This window comes from Physeter macrocephalus, chromosome 13, assembly GCF_002837175.3.
Source record: "Physeter macrocephalus isolate SW-GA chromosome 13, ASM283717v5, whole genome shotgun sequence".
Lineage (NCBI taxonomy): Eukaryota > Metazoa > Chordata > Mammalia > Artiodactyla > Physeteridae > Physeter > Physeter macrocephalus.
This window is the reverse complement of record NC_041226.1, coordinates 81357571-81376504: the sequence shown is the minus strand read 5'-3', so window position 1 is coordinate 81376504 and position 18934 is coordinate 81357571. Positions and strand designations below refer to the sequence as shown.

The 18934-nt window shown below is 62.8% G+C and overlaps 2 protein-coding genes across 3 annotated transcripts in view; both read right to left on the bottom strand.

Annotated features, from left to right (window-relative positions):
- The window catches only part of TMEM255B (transmembrane protein 255B), a 37652-nt gene extending 35572 nt beyond the window's left edge, over nt 1–2080 (bottom strand). For both annotated transcript variants that reach the window (XM_024117438.2, XM_028497820.1), the window contains exon 1: nt 1996–2080. In XM_024117438.2, coding sequence (XP_023973206.1) covers nt 1996–2050 — 55 coding nt within the window. In that variant the 5' untranslated portion in view covers nt 2051–2080. The remainder of the gene's footprint in view (nt 1–1995) is intronic.
- Nucleotides 2081–11890: 9810 nt separating this feature from the next.
- GRK1 (G protein-coupled receptor kinase 1) overlaps nt 11891–18934 on the bottom strand; it is a 15853-nt gene continuing 8809 nt past the window's right edge. The window contains exons 5-7 of the mRNA XM_007116844.3: nt 15500–15624; nt 13294–13495; nt 11891–12189 (exon numbers count right to left, since the gene is read on the bottom strand). Coding sequence (XP_007116906.2) covers nt 11891–12189; nt 13294–13495; nt 15500–15624 — 626 coding nt within the window. The remainder of the gene's footprint in view (nt 12190–13293; nt 13496–15499; nt 15625–18934) is intronic.

Genomic DNA, 18934 nt, shown 5'->3' with positions numbered 1-18934 from the left:
CCCCCTCCAAGCATCCCCTCCCAGCCTCCCCCCACCCTCCTCCCAGCCTCCCCTCCCAGCCTCCTCCCAGCCTCTTCCCAACCTCCTTCCAGCCTCCCCTCACAGCCTCATCCCAAGCTCCTCCCAGCCTCCCCCCAGCCTCCCATCCCAGCCTCCTCACAGGCTCCTCACAGCCTCCCCTCACAGCCTTGTCCCAAGCTCCTCCCAGCATCCCCTCCCAGCCTCCCCTCACAGCCTCGTCCCAACCTCCTTCCAGCCTCCCCTCACAGCCTCCCCCCAGCCTCCCCTCCCAGCCTCTGTGGCTCCACGACGAGGTGCAAGGATGGAGCAGACCTAGGGGCTGCCCCCCTCCGCACCTTCTCCACTTAGTGGAGCCAGGAAGGGGGCGTCACAAAGACCGGAGTGGGGGCAGTCACCTCGTCACCCCTTCCTTGCCAGGAGGGCCGGGTCTCCCAGAAAGAAGAATGAGCTTAATTTAATCATTTCATCTCGACAGCAGCCGTGGGGGCTAAGCAATCCCCCCAGCCTCCCATCCCAGCCTCCTCACAGCCTCCCCTCACAGCCTCGTCCCAACCTCCTTCCAGCCTCCCCTCACAGCCTCCCCCCAGCCTCCCCTCCCAGCCTCTGTGGCTCCACGACGAGGTGCAAGGATGGAGCAGACCTAGGGGCTGCCCCCCTCCGCACCTTCTCCACTTAGTGGAGCCAGGAAGGGGGCGTCACAAAGACCGGGGTGGGGGCAGTCACCTCGTCACCCCTTCCTTGCCAGGAGGGCCGGGTCTCCCAGAAAGAAGAATGAGCTTAATTTAATCATTTCATCTCGACAGCAGCCGTGGGGGCTAAGCAATCGTCCCAGGGAAACAGACGAAGGCACAAGGATGTGCCCTCAGCCAACAATTTCCCTTTTATTTTGCTTTTACACAGAACACATCCCCCAAGGGCATGAGTGCAGACATGTAAGGTAGAAAATACCCATAATCCCATGCCAGGCTACACTCCTGTTTAGTATTTTTAAATAAAAACCCAACTCTCAGTATTTTTTAAATTTAAAGTTCCTCCTCAGAAGAAAATTCTAAGTGAAAAATGCTATTTTTGAAATCAAGTCATTCTAATATAATGATGGTAATAATTGTGAGTAGTTAATAACTAGTCATAACAACTAGTTGTCATTATAATAAGTAATTGTTTTCCAGGAGGATGGAACACGTGTAGGTCAGTCTGTCACAGAGCATTTGGCTTTAGAGAGCGGTGGGTATAGAATTGTTTCTTTTAGGAAGAAGCCAGATGCCTTGATTATCATTTAAAAATCATTTAAAAATCAAGCAACATCACTAATCTGGTTTTTTAAAAGAGACTTTGCAAAGCCACTGCACACAGGGCTGGGAGGTAAACCCCTGCGTTCTCCGCTGGACCCCCTGTGAAGCGGCAGCCGACCCCGAGGCATCACCACCCATCCGTCAGAGCCCCGCTCGCCGTGGAACTACCTTCTCTTCTCTTGAAGCCTTCCCGGCCTCCCCGTCAGGAAAACACCCCCATTACTCCCCTCCCGGCCACTTCCCGGTAGAGAGACAAGGGCGCCGGCTTCCTGAGTCCCGCCGCCTGGCTTCGGCTGCATCGGGCTTGGTGGGAAATCCGCGAATTCCAGATTCCGTGAATTTCCGGGGCGGAAGCCTGGGGCGGGCGCGGATGGGGCGGACAGCCGCGCGAAGAATGCCCTAAGGGCCTTGGTCACTTTCAAGCAGGAAGAAGCCACCTGGCCCCACGAAATGACCTTTTCCTGGAAATTTCTGGAGCCTGAAATGGGGTGGGTTGTAAGGTTTCTACGGATCGTCGTCTATTGCTCGTAATAAAGGAGAGCGGAGAACGAGACGGGGAGAGACAGGCGCAAAGTCTGGACACTCAGGAAAAAGCGGAGGGAGAGGGCCTGTGCCCGCGCCCAGGGGCCCCGGCGGAGCTCGGGCGCCGGAGGACCGGAGCCTGGCCCACCTGTGCGCTCACCTGTCGTGTCCAGCAGGGCCAGGGGCCCGGGCACCGGCGGCCGGAGAGGCTGCATCCCGGGGGCTGCTCGGCGGGGAGGGGCTGCTTGCTCTCCCGCTGCGACAGCGACCGTGGGGCGCGGTGGCCGCAAGGACCAGATGCCCGGGCACCGCCCCTCCGGTCAGCGTCCGTCCGCTCGCCTCCTACCTGCGCCCCGCCCCTCGCCCCGCCCCCCGCCCCCTCCCGGTTTTCCCGGAACGCAAGCACCAGGGCAGGGGAGGCGGTGCGCCCCGGACTCGGCGCTGGCAAACCTTTGAAGGTGGGGCGGTAATAGTATGGAGAATCTGGGGGAAGGAACCCGCGTGCGCTGCTGGTGGGGTCACGCCCGCTGTGACCGCTTTGACAGCAGTGTTTGGGCAAGTCGAAGATGGGTCCCTACAAGCCAGCAATTCCCCGCTTAAGTGCAAAAGCCCAAGACCTGTGGTTCCAGGCCCAGGCTGCCCTGAGAATCAGCTAAAGACCTTCTTTTTAAAAATTACGCCATCCTGAGCCAACCCAGACCAGTCCAGTCAGAATGCCTGGCAGTGAAGTAATTGTTAGGGGCCCCAGTCGTTCTGAAGGGGTTCCACTGCGGCAGAAAAACCCTGACGTGTGAGGTTTGCACACAAAATATGCAACACGGCTCTGTGTGTAACGGCAAAGCAACGAACACCAGGACGAGGGATAGATTTACGTATCCGTGGTTCACTACGCGGTGAGGCTTCCTGCACCAGCAGGGAAACTCGAACACAACGTCGAGCAAAACCGCAGTGCGTGGTGTTGAGGTGAGTAGAACACCACCTGCGTACAGGTTTTAGGCGTGGAAAGCAATACCATTCGCTCACGGCGGCCCTCCGCGGGTTGCACTGGGCACCCACTCCACATGCTAGACACCGTGCCCTGCACTCGGGGAGGACCGATGGACAGAGGTCCTGGTGCAGCGGGCACCCTTCGGAGAAGAGACAGTGGCCAATACACACAATCACCGAGGAAGATGCGGGGGGTCGGGGGGCCTGAGACGGCCACACGTGCTGCGGCAGGAGGGAAAGTGTGACGCGTAGGAGGAGGGCTCGGGTCACTGGTCACCAGAGGAGACGTCCTGCCCGCCCAGACGGCGTCAGGTGGGGCCGCTCGGCCTCTGCGAAGGAGCCCCTGGGCAGACCGGGGGCGGGCCTGGCACACAGCGGGCGGCAGGAGGTCTTACCTGCGATGCCAGGGCCCCAGGGGAGCCCACATCAGAAGGGCCACTGAGAGGGGTTGTAGGGCAGCAGGATGGGAGCCAGGAGGCCGGAAAGGCGGCTAGGATCCAGGGAGAAGTGACCGTGGTGTAGAGCAGGCGGTGAGACGTGGCCACACCAACCTCATACCGTGCAGACACACAGCGGGTGCCCCCTAAACACCTTGACTCCAGCCCAGTGAGCCCGAGTGTGGACTTCCGGCCCCAGAATCGCGCGAGAATAAATTGTGCTCTTTTAACCACAATACGCAGTGGTACGTGTGGGGCTTAAGGGCTCTAAACCAGAGCCTCCGTCCGTGGCGGGGCGGCGGGGGGGACCTGGGCTGCTGGGGGGGGAATAAGCAGATCCCGCGGAGAACAGGCCTCGGGGCTGCTGCTTCTCCTTCCGCAGCCTACCTTCAACAGGGAAGGCTGAAGGAAACCAGAACACGTCGCCCCGAAGTATGCCTCTGTGACATGAGAATTATTTTGAGCTGAAGGCTATTAAGGAGCAGAGAAAGTTCCGCCTTCTGCCTGAAAACAGGACATAAATTCTCCTTTGCCGGAGACCAGCTCTCAGCAGCCGAGAGACGGCCCAGCGGCATCTGCGGGCCTCAGCCCGTTGCTTCCCTCCCGTATCCGATGCCCTCGGAAGCCGCACCTGCCCGCTGTGTCCTGCCCTGTCTGTCTGAACCCGCTGTTTTCCCTGGAGCCGCTCCCCAAGCTGTGTGATAAGCTGCTTTTCTCCTGTTACTCTGCCTTCCGTATGGGGGTCTGAGGCAAGAACTCAGAGGGCGGAGGGACCATCACTCCCCTCGCCCACGAGGCCCCCCCAGAGGCGCGGCCCCCGCGGCGGATGCTCCTCCGGGGCCCCAACAGAAGCGATGACGGAAACCATGGCCAAAGGGCGGCGGCGGTAAGAAACGCCTGCACGCTCACGGGAGACCCCCGCCATCGCGCATCGCCCAGGAGGGTGTAGAAGACAGTCCGGAAGCGAGCGGTTGTCGTGGAGGCGCCTATTCGCCCATTCGCCGGAATTGAAGGGTAATTCATAACATTTTCTGACAGGAAGCAAGGCCGATTCGGTTGGCTGCTTTGAAAACCAGACCCGCCTCCGCCAGCCGGAGCCCAGTGTGTGCTGGGAAGGAGAGCCACGCGGGGTCCGAGTGCTCTGTCCGCACGCGGCCCTGCCGGCCCGGCCGCGGCCCACCGAGGCTCAGGACGTGACGCCCAGCAGCGCCACCCGGCCGTGCGCGCCCGCGCCCCGAGGGCGGCTGGGCGGGCCGGACCTGTGTGTCGTTCCAAAGGTTCACCGAACATATCCTTCAAAATGTGCATGTGTTGCCAGAAATGATACCCTCTTCCAACTAATCCGTTTACCGCCGGAGATTTTAGATGCCAACTGGAGCTGGGCAGGTTTGGGGAATTCTTTCAGGGCTCCTTGAGCAGGGGATCGTGACGAGGGCGGCAGGCGTTAGTGTGCCCCCCACCCCCCCCGCCACGAGCTCCCCTGCCCGGGTGAGGAAACCGAGGTCCAGGAGGCTAATCGACGTGACTAGAGCAGACCCGGGGCTCCTCCAAAGCCTGCGTGTGGACCTGGCACGGACACCCCCGCCAGGAGGCCAAGCAGCACCGCCACAGCGTAGCAGGCACCGGCTCTGAGGCTGACGGCACCGGCTCGGAGGCTGACGGCACCGGCTCGGAGGCTGACGGCACCGACTGACACCTGATCCCCCCCGTGCTGGCCTGAGGACGCCTGCATCCAGCCCAACTCTGCAGGGAGCCATAGTCTGGGATCAGGATATTTTTAAAACCTAATTTAATTTAGCTCTTGCAAAGGCAATTATGAGACGATGAGGAAATCTGTCTTCTATTGGTCTGAGGACAGGCAGAGGGTCTGGACCAATTATTACTGACGTTAAGAAGATAATTGATTAGAACAGTTATGAACCCTAGTGCCAAGTTCCTTCCTGCTCAGTGTAATACGTTCGAAGTATCCTAAGTCCCTGCCTCCACTTCCTTCACCTGAACTCAAGTCCCCACTCCCCCCAGAAACAGCCGCATCCCCTCAGAGGGTCTCACCCAGACGTCCTGAGTTGACCTGGATTCACCCTTCAGATGGACGGGGCAGGTGGAGATGGGGGACAAGGCTGACACTGGTCGAACACCTATCAGACGCCTCGCCCCGTGATCACCGCTGCTCGTGTCTGCCTTAGTTAATCGGTACAATGTTCTACCCATTTCACAGATGAGGAAACTGAGGCACTGAGAATTTAAATAATTTTTCTGAAGTGAAGTAGCTGGTCAGTGGCTGAAGTAAGATATGAACCAGGTCAGTTCGATATCAAGGCGTAATCACATCCTCCAAGTGGGAAAGCATGTATTTACTTCCCTACAGACATTTAATTTAATCTTTTGTTCGTGCAGTCAACAAACATTTATTGAATTTCCTCTATATGCAGGATACTAGGAGAGCCGTGAAGATAAGTCATACAGAGCTGCCCTTTAAGAGCTTTAAAAGTGAGAAGTAGGAGAAATAAAACATACTACTGTGTTATAAAGCAGATGGTGACAGTAGCATCGGTGAGAGCAGTCACCGCGCTAGAGAAGCAACGGGGATCCCAGGGACGTGACCCGGCCCCTGCGGAGATCCAGGCCTCCCCGGTGACCTGCTCGGTGACTTTGCCTTGCACCGGAACCCCCTAGGGGCCCGGACACTCGAACCAGGGCCTCTGGAGGGAAACGAACATCTGAAGTGCCGGGTGGTCCGTGAGCAGCAGGGATGGGAAGCAGGCTTTCAGGCCGAGAGGATGCTGGGTCGGGGGGTGGGGGGTGCACGGTGCTGTGCCCGGCTGCCTGCGGGGGGAGCTAAGTAGGGGGGGTCAGGCTTTCAGGGGCCCAGGAGCAGGGCTGTCGGGAGGGCAAGAAATCACCGTGAATCCGAGGATCCTGCACTGTGGGGTCTCCCTGCATCTTCCTCAGGCCCGGGGCGGGCAGGGACTCTTCCCAGCATGGGGGTCCAGCGTGACCCCAGCTGCCCCTGGAGGCCCGTCCAGCACGGAGGAGCTGACGGGAGGGGCTGGCTCAGCCCCCATACTGCAAGAAGAGGGACTAATCTTCCCACAGGCCCCGTCAGCCTGACGTCCTCACAGGCCCCGCACGGCACAGGTGCACACACACACCTGGCTGGCGCCCTGCTCCCGTCTGGGCTCCACTCTGTCACAGTGGCGGGTGAGGGTGTGGGCACATCTGGCCGACGGTCCTTACGGCCTGCCCCCGGGGGCCCCCGCCAAGCTCAGATGGCCTTGGGTGGCTGGCGGCCAAGGCTGGCCGGGTGCCGACCCACCTCCCCTCGCCCTCCGGTCACTGCCTCCCAGTTACCTGGCTCAGGCTTCGGAGAAAGCAGAGATGGGAAGCGCCCCAGGGATTTCCACCCGTCCGCCCTGCCCGGCCTCCCTCCTCCGAGGATGAATCTCACAGGCTCCAGCTGGAACAGGGGAGAGGAAGAGGAGTCTAGAATTTAGTTTCTTAAATTACGATCAGGGTGACATAAAAGTACATGACCAGCTGCCCAAGAAGGGAGGCTCAGCCCTCGATCCTGTGCAGGCGCAGGGTGACCCTGGCGCTCACTCGATCCTGTTATGAAACTGAATTCATCACGGCCCTTCTTCTGTTCCCTGCTTAGAACCATGTCCCGCTCACGGCAGGCGCCCGGGAACACCTTGCGGATGGAGACTGAACAAGCATGGCCCCCACCCCTCTCAGCACCTGCTTCCACCCAGGCGGGGGCCCCTGCCGGACGCACCCCTCTCCACGGGGTCCGCCTGGCCCGGCCCCTCGAGGAGACCCGGGTGGAGGACCCTTCCCCCCAACCTGTATGAGCAGATAGGGGTCAGCAGGCTCTGAAACCAGGACCAGCCCTAAAAAGAGAGGGATTAAAAGACCCCTAGGAACCATCCAGGAAGCTCCTTTGTCAGCCACTGGCCAGGCGGGGTCCAGATCCAGGGCCCCTGGGCGCCTGCGCAGGCAGGACCCTTGTCCATTGCGGGAGCGTGTGAGAGTCTGGTCTCGGGCTTCGGGGCCCTGCGGTAACCGAACACCCTGCGATGAGCCGGGGATGAATAATGCAGACCGGGGGCCGGGGAGACTCAGGGCCCCGCCTGCCTGCAGCGAGGCGGCCAGCCAGACGGGAGATGCTCTCAGGGACACAAACGGTGTAAATTGCAAACACTCCAGGGGCTTCGCGGGAGGCCTGTAACCGTGATCTCCCGGCCCCTCTAGCGAGCCCAAGCAGGGAGGCTCACCTTTCCAGGCTCTCAGTCCCCATGGGAAGCAGGAAGCCCCCCACCGGCTGACTCCCCGGTGAGGAGGGGGGCGCCTTCCGGGCCTTGGATTGGCAACCACAGCTTGCCTGCCGTCTCCTGGGACGTGCAAGCCGTCGCCCTGAGAGTGGGGCCTTGCCCCTCACAGGCCTGGCCTAGCACCCGTGCTCTTACCAATGCCGGTGTGTCAGGGAAAGGCGGCGCCCTGAGCGTTCAGGACCCACAGGGCTGGGCAAGGAGCTGGCGCTGGGAGCCCCCAGGCTGGCCACCCCCGTCGTCACACCCCGAGGCCCTTCGTCTTGGACGTAAGGAGCCTGAACCTGGAAAAACAGTGCTCTGCTGTCACTGAGGGACTGAGGTTTGGTTTCTACAAAATCAAATCAAGCCTTCTTACCTTCATTTGACATTGTCTGGGTAAAGCCCGGGAGCCTCTCTCATGTTTATTTTAATCCCATGGCCTCTCAAGCTCTTCTTCTCTCAGCCGGCAAAATGCCTGTAACGTGGACGCTGTATTTTCACTTGGGGCGCACTTGTGTGTCTGAACACTCGCAGCAGGGGCTGGGCCCATCGTGAAATAAGAGGACGCGACCTCAGCCTTTGCTGAGCTGGGGTTGGGTAATGACGTTTTGCAGTTATATTTAGTTATTGCGTTGATCGGAATCAGCCCATATCGCTTGAATCACCCCAGAAAACCCAAGGGGCTGCCTCTCCCAGGCTGCAGCTGCACTCAAACAAGTGGAAGAAAGGGGGTTTATATGTATAGACAGCAGGGCCTGGCGGGCTACCAGGAGCAGCAGAACAAAGCCGCACGGGACCCGCCCGGCCGGGGAGCAGAGCGGAGGGCGCAGACCCAGGGGCCACGGGGCTGTACCAGCAACTCTCTGAATCTGGAGGGAGATGGGGACAAAGTGTGTGCGTGTGTGTGTGCAAGAGCGCATGTGTGTGCTGTATGCGTGTGTGTGAGTGTTATGTACATGTGTGTATGTGTATCTATGTGTACATGTGTATTATGTACATGTGTGCACGTGTCCGTATGCATCTGCACACGTGTGTGTGTGATTTTTTAAAACATCTTTATTGGAATATAATTGCTTTACAATGGTGTGTTAGTTTCTGCTTTACAACAAACTGAATCAGCTATACGTATACATATATCCCCATATCCCCTCCCTCTTGCATCTCCCTCCCACCCTCCCTATCCCACCCCTCTAGGTGGTCACAGAGCACGGAGCTGACCTCCCTATGCTATGCGTTAGATTCCATATATATGTGTTAGCATATGGTATTTGTTTTTCTCTTTCTGACTTATTTCACTCTGTATGACAGACTCTAGGTCCATCCACCTCATTACAAATAAACCCAGTTTCGCTTCTTTTTATGGCTGAGTAATGTGTGTATGTGATTTTGAAGGAGGGAGTGCACCAGGACTATATCACAATCTTAGAGAGTCTGCCGTGTTCTTAAACTTTTATTTTTACCCTTTTCTACTTGGATGGAAATTGCATTTTTTTGTCTTTTACAAAGGAAAAGTCACAGTGAAGGCGTTTGCAGATTCTCCATAAGGAAATATGCGCTTGTGGGGGGCCCACATCCTCACCACAGTTCACGTTGGAACGCACCAGGATGGAAAAGTGGGATCTCCTCTGGCTCCTGGCATGGGGACGACGGCAAGGGCCAAGTGCCCGAGCCCAGCACCCCTCGGGGGTCCAGGGGCTTGCGCTCGTTGGATGAAAGGACCCAGGGACGAAGGCTTCTCCACAGAGGGCCCCCCAGCTCCGGCCTGGGGGAGCGCCCGGGCAGCCCCGTTATCCAGCCTGGATGGCGTGTCCCTTGCCCAGGGGAGCCGGGGGACAGCTGGAGTGACAGTGAGACAGGGGAGCCGGGGGACAGCTGGAGTGACAGCGAGACCCCCCCCTCAGAGTGTGCCCGGTCAGGGGGTCTGCACCCGAGACGTCCCACAGCAGAGGCCCCCGAAGGCCCATGAAGAAAGCCCTCAATGAAGAGTCACCATAAGCGCCAGCCCAGCAGCTGGGAACTGCCCTGTGCACCCTCCGGCCTCCGGCCTCGCCCCCGGGCCCCAAGGCTGCGGCTGGACGGGAGGGTGGAGGCGTCCCTCCAGCCCAGCTGGGGAAGCCTGGAGCGACTGGAGACGCGGTTCTCCCGGTGGCGCATTTTAAGTTAGTGCTCTGGTTGCCGCCTCCAGGGGCCGCAGGGCGCCCCTGGGCCGGGGCTGACCAGCGGGACAGCGGCGCGTCCAGGCTCCCGCGCCGGCGGGGCAGTGTCCGCCTCACAGGGTGGGCATTGACTATTCCTTTGTTTCTATGTGAAAATTTAAGTTTCAAAGCGTTTTAAAATAAAAGTGAAGTGACTCCACGACTTTTGCTGCCTGTGTGTAACTACACGGGGCTGGCTTGAGTTTTACTGGGGAGCGGGGGGCACCCCTGAGCAGACCACAAGAGAGGCAGCGGAAGAGTCACACGCCACTTGCTTTTGTGCTTATATCCCCACAGACCTGCTAGTGCGTGGAATGCCCGCTCCTTCGTAGGTTGAGTGTATCATCTGCAACAGCTGTGCCAGATTTAGCCAAAAACCTTGAATAAGTTTTTAGCGTTAAGTATGTCCCACGCACGAAAAGAGTTACTTGTTGTTTATCTGAAGTTCGACTGTATCGATGCCCTGTCTCCTCTGGCCGTCCAGGCATAAGATGAAGGCAGAGGGGTCCCCGCCGGGGTTGCTGGTTCCACAGGAGGGGCTACCCTCAGGCACCGTGGGCCCCGGGCAGGCACTGGGACGGCGGCCAAAGGCCAGGCCACACCCACCCCTGACGTTTAAGTGACTCTGCTCAGGGCCATGGGGACCTAGAGCAGATGAAATGGGTTTAGAAAGACCGGAAGTGATGTGTCTTGCACCTGAATGTAGTGAGGTGAGATTTACAGCCATTAGATAATCTACGTGTCTCATCCTAGGACACAAAACCGGCGTCAGGGCCGACACAGCGATTGATCCTGCCGACAGCCCAGCCTCCCTTGGCCACGGGCCCCCATCTCAGCCTCCCAGGCGATGTTCAAGTGGCAGTTTCAGGTCACAGACCAAAAGCACTGGACGGCTCTTCAGGGCCTTTCCAGGACATTATGGCTGCAGCGCACAGGAGAGAGGGTCGTCCTGCACGTTTATTCACCAGGAAAGGGGCTTTAATGCCCTCGGTGCACAAGGGACCCGAAGATACACTTGAAACATCCCCACCAACAAGCAGGCCTCTTACACCTGATGGCTGTCTGAGCCCACAGCAGCCCGGGGCCAGCCTCCTGCAGTGGCTCCTGGCCAGCGGGGCCACTGGTCCCTGGGGGCTGAGCCGCAGGCCCCAAGGTCGTGCCCCTCAGGGTCACTCCTCCCCCGAGGCTGCTGGGGGAGCGGATGGCAGGGGTGCTGGCCACGCTCAGCATGACACCCTGAGGGCAGAGGCGCTCGAGAAAGGGAGGGACTGCTCCTGGCCGTCAGGCAGCAAACCCCACGCAGCAAGACCAGCCCAAAGCTGGCCCCAGGAGGGAGACCAGGAGAGGGCCAGGCCTTGCAGGCCAAGAGGCAGAGTCGGGGTGGGAAGCAGGTGCCGGGTGCGGGGAGAGAGCCGCTGGCCCGTCCTGCCTGCCGGGGGTGGGCAGCTTTTGTCCAGTTGTCATCAACTGGAGACGGTCTCGGGATGAGGAGAAGCCCGGGGGGGTGACTGCTGCGGTCAGCCTCGCCCCCAGGCCCCTGGGCCTTCCCCTCCTCCTGGACACCTGGGCCCCGGCCGGCAAGGGCACCCCGCTGGAGACTCAGCACCGGCGGACGTGGAGATGGCATCCCCGACGTGCAGGTGGGGACCAGCCCGGCCCCGGCAGTGACCCGACAGCTAGGGGCGGGGCCGGGAGCTGGGCGCTAAGGGAAACCGGGCCCGGCGCACAGTCCGGGCCTCTCGGCGGAGCCCGCAAGCCCGCAGGCCGGGGTCTGCCGACCTCTGAACCAGCCCAGAGAAGGCAGGGCCTGCAAAGCTGCAGCTGAGGTGCCGGGGAACCCGAACTGAGTCTTCACTCTTGCCACCCAAGTCGCAGCCAGCTTGCACGGCCGCTCCAGGGCCCTGAGAGCCACGTGTCACTGGTGCATTCCGTCCCAGGACCGCTGGATCCTTTTTGAGTGAAAGGGTGCAAAGGAGGTGGACTATCTACTGCTGGCACTCCTGACCCTGCGCGGGAGGCCTGCCTGGACCGGCCTCCTCTGTCCTGCCTTTGCTGAGCGCCGGGCCACAGCCATGCAGCGGCCTGGCGGGAGGGGCTCAACTGACCCACGAGGCGCTGCAGCTGGTCTAGCAAACCAGACACAACCCCGACTTGGACGAGGGGGCCGCCTCCGGCACGGAGATCCCCTTCATGTCGTCGGGCATCTGCCCGTCAGGCCGCCACACGTTCAGGTCCCCAAAGATACCCTTCTCGATCATCTCCTCCTGCCAGGGGATGGGACAGGTGCCGGTGGCGAATTCCTGGAAGAATTCTGTGTCCTCTTTGTCAAAGGCCACGCCCCTGACTGTGGAAAAGGCACCCACGTCCTGGATGTTCTTTGCATAGACAGTCCTGGAGTCTGGGATGAAGGGGGGGGTCAGCATCCCTGTGAGAGGACGGAAGACACGGGGCGTGAAGGGCCAGCCAGCGGAAGGAGGCGGCCGCGCGCCGAGAGCCCCCGCTCAGCCGGCAGGGCCGCTGCCCCTCATGGGGCCCTGGCGGTGACGAGGAGAGCGACACCCGCCACAGGGCGCTGAGCCAGGCTGGAGACTCAGAGGCCGGTCTGGACACACGTCGCCAGAACCCGGCCCCCATCTGCGCCCCCTCCGACCCGCCCAGAAGCCCCGTCACGAGGGTCGGCGGGCCCTTGGCTGCACTGCCCCCGACGCCGCCGTGCCCACCGTCTCTGCAGACCCCCAGCCCCAGTGCCGGCCTCCCCGTCTGCAGGTCTACACCTCGATCACAACATGCTCAGAACTGAACTCCCTGTGTCTTCACCCCATCCCTCCTCGGCACAGACCCTGTGGCCTCGGGGCTCAACCCGGCTCCAGCTTCCCGGGTCCTGACCGCTCGCTCGGGCTGCCTGATCTCCCCGGGCCCGGGCCTGCTCTGGGCAGCTCTCCCTGGCGCCAGCACCTTCAGATCAGCCGGGCTGCCGCTGCCCTGACCCTTCCCCACCAAAGAAACGTCTCCTACTGGGGCGTCGGGCCGTGAGGTCACAGGCTCGCAATTCCTGGGTGTGGGTTCTGGTGGGTGTGGCGGGTGCCACGCTTCTCTCCCGCAGACACGCGTGCACACACACACTCGCACACACTAGCCTGCACGCGACCTAACAGCAGACGCTGGTGGAACAAATGATGGCTGGAGAAATCCCGCCTCGACTTGGATCGCGGGCTCCTTCAAGGAAATGCCTGACAGTGGGTTCAGATCTTCAGCTCACAGGTGTTTCCCACACACCCCATCCAACCCTCGCCGCCTCCTCGGGTCCCCAGGAGACCCACCCCGTGAACATCCAGTCCTGGGCGCGCTGGGATGAGCAGGGAACAGGTACGGTGGTGTCATCGGGGGCAGAGGATGCTCCGGAGGGGGGGGTCCACCCAGGCCGCCCGGCCCCCGACCTCACGCTAAGCTGCCGGATGCCAACGGGACTGGGCGGCCAGCGAGGGTCACCTAGGAGTCCCCGGCCCCGGCTCCCACACGCGGACAGTACCGGCCTCCAGCTGCCGCCAGTTAATGTCTCTGAAGAGGGGGCTGGCGCGGAGCCCATCACAGGAGCCGTCCCTGAACCCCAGGCGCCTCTCGGGGTCCTTCTGCAGCAGTGCCTCGCAGAAGTCCTTGCTGGCCTGGCTGAACTTGTCGGGGTAGGTGACCACCTCCTCCAGGACCCGCTGCTTCAGCTCCTTGGTCTCCACCTGCACGGCGGACACAGCACCGTCAGCCCACGTCACACCCCTGACACCCACGTCACACCCCGGCCAGGCCCACCCGCGTCGCCCCAGCTGCCACGGCAGCTCCGGACACGGCAGCTCCGCGGGCCTGGCCGGCCCTGCTCTCGGGGGTGCCCGACACCACCTTCCCGCGTGTTAGCACTTAAGGGCTCAGTATCGCTGGTCAGGGCGTGAGGCCCTGAGGGTGGACACCTTGCACTCCCACAGCCATGCCCCCCAGCTTGATCGGCGAGGTGGCAGAGGTTCTCCAAGGGCAGACGCCCACAGGGTCCATGGAGCCTTAGTCCAGACCAGCTTTCCCGAGCGTGACTTCCAGCCCACAGAATTCACTTCCAGTGGGTCCATCCCCAGGGAGCCTCCGACAGTCAGCCCGGAAGTCTCCAGCCCCACCTCAACCAAACGCTGCCCATTTCCTCTCCCTGTCGGTCAGATCGGCCCTTTCCAAAACGTCCTAACACTTCACGGAAGCGGGGTCATCCAGAGTCACTCTCCCGGGGCCAGATTCTTTCATTCACAGTGGTGGGTTTGAGACCTGTCCTTGTCATGGGTGTACCCGAGTTTCCTTGCCATCGAACACAGGGACCTCGGCTGGACCACAGAATGGAGGGACCACAGGTGCACTGAAGATGGACCCCAGAACGCATGACCCGGCGACGGGCCATAGCATGAAGGGGCCATGGATGGACCATGGAATGGAGGGACCACGGATGGACCAGAGGATGGACGGACCACGGATGGACCATGGATGGAAGGACCACCACGGTTCACTTTCTCATGAAAGCCCCTCCTGCTCATTTTCACCAGAAACCAGGGGTCCTGTCAGGGCTGCGGCTCAGCCAGGGCTCTGAGGTGGAGCTCCTATGGTGGCCTGAGGCCAGCGTGGGCCCCACCCTGTGTTGCTTGACTGCTCTTCCGAGCTGAGGTCGGGGAGACACCCGTTGCTGGAGTCCAAGGCAGAGGTGCAGACGCACAGAGCGACCCTACGTGTTAGTCAGCGGAGGGGTTTTCACTCTTGGGGGACTGGAGAAGGGACTGTCCCCACGACTATCTCAGGGAAGCAGCAGGGACTGGGCGGGGGCCCTCGGGGAGGTCCAGCCGAAGAAACTGATGGCTGTGACCTCCAGGCAGGCCGAGGGGCCGTGGGCATGGACGAGCGAGGGGCCACGTCTAAAGTACGGTTCACACCAGGCCTCCCTCCTCAGCCCCTCACGTCTGCCCCACAGACAGCCTCAGCTCCAAGCAGAGTCAGCGTGGGGTCCAGGGAAGAGGCTGCTTTGCTCCTTTTGTTGTGAACAGTGATGGGGGCTCTGAACGACACCTATTCGCGGTTCTGCTGGGCTGGCAGAGCTCCCCGGGGAGACGCGGGGCCGCCACGCGGACAGGGGGCGGGGGGCTCGGGAGGCAGGGCCCCAGCACGGCCACCCCCGGTGCCCGCCGCCCCCAGGACGTCCAGGGAAGCTGCCGTGCCCGGAGCAGGGCCAGCCCGGAGCTCAGCATCCGGGGAGGCGAGCGCGTTGGCCTCCGGGAAGGGCAGGGAGGCCGCCTCCGGTGAGCCACGCCCCCCAGAGCGAGCGCCGCTCGTGGGGGCGGGGCTGGGGGTGGGGTCCAGGCTCCGCTCCTCCTGACACGCTCCTTGGCGCACGGAGACCCAGGAGATGAGGTCACCGTGTCCCCCTCCTTCTGCTCAGGAAGGACTTCTCAGAAGAGCACACGGGGTGATCCCGAGCCCACAGCCGTGTGTTTCCTTGACTGCGAGGACTGGCCTGGCTCAGGTGGGCGCCACCGGATACTGGTTTGTGGATCCACCTTCGACCTGTGAAAGCCTCGGGCATTTTCCCTAAAAGAACTAAGAGCCTAAGGAAATCGCCTTTTCTTATGTCGACAAACACACACACACACACCCGCCCCCCCCACACACACACAGCTGATGCCAGCTCAGCTGCAGGGACACCGCTGGCCACCTCCTACCTTCTCTCCGCGGGCTCGGAAGGGGCCTCTGGCCGCGATCATCTCATACAGCGTGACCCCCAGGGAGAAGTAATCCACGGCAAAGTCGTACTCCTCACCCCGCAAGAGCTCCGGGGCCATGAAGCCTGCGACAGGAGCACAGCGCGACTCGGAGACCAGCGCACGGGCACGCACCTGCCCTCTCCCCGGAACCCAGCAGGGTCCTCGCGCCGGGACACGCGGGGCTGCCCCGCGCCCACCCGCTAGGAAGCGCTCCCCCGGTTGTGAGTGTCCCCTTGGGTACAGCCATCCCTGGCGGAAGCCCCCTCCACCCAGGGTGGGTCTCACCCCCACTGTGGTGCCCATGGCGGACAGAGCCAGTGTCTGAGGCTCACGCAGGACCTGTGGTCAGAGGCAGGCGCTCAGACCCGAAAGGGCACAAAAGGAGAGGCTGAAGGCCCGACACCCCTAAGAGCGGTCCGGACGCCCAGTGGCCCGTGCGCTCCACTTCTGGGGGGTCGGGGCCACGTGCTGGGCCCTGCAGGCTGAAGGGGACGTCCGCGAGAGCCAGCTCCGGCCTCCATCCCTCGGTGCCCTGTGCAGAGGCCAGCCCAGGGCGTGGGAAGGGTAGACGGGCAGCACCTGGGGCCCGTGGTCCACTCCCCCGGGGCCGAGTAGGCCGTTGCGGCTAGGCGCCAGGGTGGCTTCTGTGCTCGGATGACTAGACATCCCCCCAAAGGCAAAGCTGAGCATGTCCTTTTGTCTCCAGCCCCGCCTGGTCCTTCAGCGTTTACCTGCGTTCGCGGCAAGTTCCCAGGAGGGACATGGCTGGATAACACGGGCCACGCTGCTGTGGCCACAGGACATTCTCCCGGAGGTTACAGGAGTCAGGTTCCAAAGAACCCCCTGGCCCTGAACACAGCCTCTTTTCAGGGATTACAGTGCTGGCCAGACGGCCCAGACTCTGGAGAAAGACACGTTCCACCAACCACAACTTCTCCATGAAAACGGGCCCGAGAGGAGGGCCCGCCGACCACAGAGACGCAACATCCCTGCAGCAAATAGCCCGCCGGCCCCTCCAGTCTGCTCCACCCGCTTGGACCCAATGACACGTCTGCCTCCCGGGGTCACGTGGCGACGATGACTCTCCTTCGTGGGAAAGACGGCACGAGCGGGCAATGGGTGAGTGAACGCAGCCTCAGTCTAGGCTCCAGCTCCTCCTCTCCCGAGCCCCGCGGTGCTGGCACAGCGAGTGCCCCTTTGGGTGGACTGAGGCTGAACGGGGGGCGGAGGCTCGGCTCTGGGGACCTGGGCTGGAGGGAGCAGCGGGGCCAGGGCAGAGGGTACGGAGGGCTCCCCGAGCCTTCGCTGGACGCCCCACCTTCTAACTCACACCGACCCCAGCCTCCGCTGCCACTGCTTGAGGCCCCCCGCGCCCGCCTGACCCCAAACACACAGGTCGGCACAGCCCGCGGGCAGAGCCGCGCCGTCCAGGGCTCAGAGCCGCTCGGCAGCCGCGCAAAGCCCGGGCGCCCCCTAGCGGCCGGTGGGGCGTCTTGCAAGCAGGGCCGGTGACACCCCAGGTCCACCGACTCCAACCCTGGCCCTGATCAGCCAGGAACAGGCGAGCGGCATTTCGCTCACACGTTCGCGCCCTGGAGAGGAACCTCAGAGGATCTGGAAAATTCACGACAGGACCTCTTCCTAATAAAGCCGCAGCTGAGACAGACCCACCGTGGCACCAGGCACAACCCCCAAAGGAGCCCAAAGCGCAGGATGGGGGCTTCGGGGCCAAAGCAAGACCCGAACGGCCCTAGTCCCAGGAGCAGCTCTTTCTCCCCGAAGCCGGACAAACAGGGAAGAAGCAGATCTGCTAAGAAGTCCTACAGAAAACCCGGGCCATCAGGAGCGCAGAGCGCTCGGAGCGCCTGCTGCGCTGCGTGCGAGCGTGAGCCTGGCTGCCACCCCAGGGCCCTGCGGTGAGCACCGACGGCCCCCGCCCCCATCTCCCACTCGGATATGCCTCTTCTCTGCGCCCACCTGCCTGGCGGTGAGAGGAGACGAGGTGGGGCAGGCGGCGCCATGCATGCACGTGCACACAGACGCGCACGCGCACGCGCACGCGCGCACAGTCAGTCACAGACGCGCGCACAGTCCAGGGGCCGTCTCACAGCCGGGCACCGGCCAGGCCCTGTCCGCGCCATGCACGCACGTGCACACAGACGTGCACGCGCACGCGCGCACAGTCACAGACGCGCGCACAGTCACAGACGCGCGCACAGTCACAGACGCGCGCACAGTCCAGGGGCCGTCTCACAGCCGGGCACCGGCCAGGCCCTGTCCCGCGCACCCTGCCTCTGTGCTGCTTCCCTCAGGGCAGACCCCCAGGCTCTGCCCGTGGCCGGCGCTGGGGAGGTTCTGGCACAGGGGGCACACGTGCAAACAGGAGCGATTGTCCAGAGGGTCGGGGGTCGTCCCTGCGCGGGTGCCGGTCCCCCGGGCTCACCTTGAGAGGGGAGGGATGAGGGAGCATCTCCCCGACAAGCGCCAGCCCTCACCGTGACGCCACCCCAGGCAACGGGACCCCAGGACCCCGGGCCTCATCCCCTTCGCTCCCATAGCGGCAGCCCTCAGCCCGGCCCGCAGGCCCTCACCCGGCCCTCAGCCTGGCCCTCAGGCCCTCACCCGGCCCGCAGGCCCTCACCCGCCCGCAGGCCCTCACCCGGCCCTCGGGCCCTCACCCGCCCGCAGGCCCTCACCCGCCCACAGGCCCTCACCCGCCCGCAGGCCCTCACCCGCCCGCAGGCCCTCACCCTGCCCTCAGTCCGGCCCCGCAGGCCCTCACCCGGCCCTCAGTCCGGCCCCGCAGGCCCTCACCCGGCCCTCAGGCCCTCACCCGCCCGCAGGCCGCCCTGTCCCGCGCACCCTGCCTCTGTGCTGCTTCCCTCAGGGCAGACCCCCAGGCTCTGCCCGTGGCCGGCGCTGGGGAGGTTCTGGCACAGGGGGCACACGTGCAAACAGGAGCGATTGTCCAGAGGGTCGGGGGTCGTCCCTGCGCGGGTGCCGGTCCCCCGGGCTCACCTTGAGAGGGGAGGGATGAGGGAGCATCTCCCCGACAAGCGCCAGCCCTCACCGTGACGCCACCCCAGGCAACGGGACCCCAGGACCCCGGGCCTCATCCCCTTCGCTCCCATAGCGGCAGCCCTCAGCCCGGCCCGCAGGCCCTCACCCGGCCCTCAGCCTGGCCCTCAGGCCCTCACCCGGCCCGCAGGCCCCCTCACCCGGCTCTCAGGCCCTCACCCGGCCCTCAGGCCCTCACCCGGCCCTCAGGCCCTCACCCGGCTCGCAGGCCCTCACCCGCCCGCAGGCCCTCACCCGGCCCTCAGCCCGGCCCACAGGCCCTCACCCGGCTCTCAGGCCCTCAGCCCGGCCCGCAGGCCCTCACCCGGCCCTCAG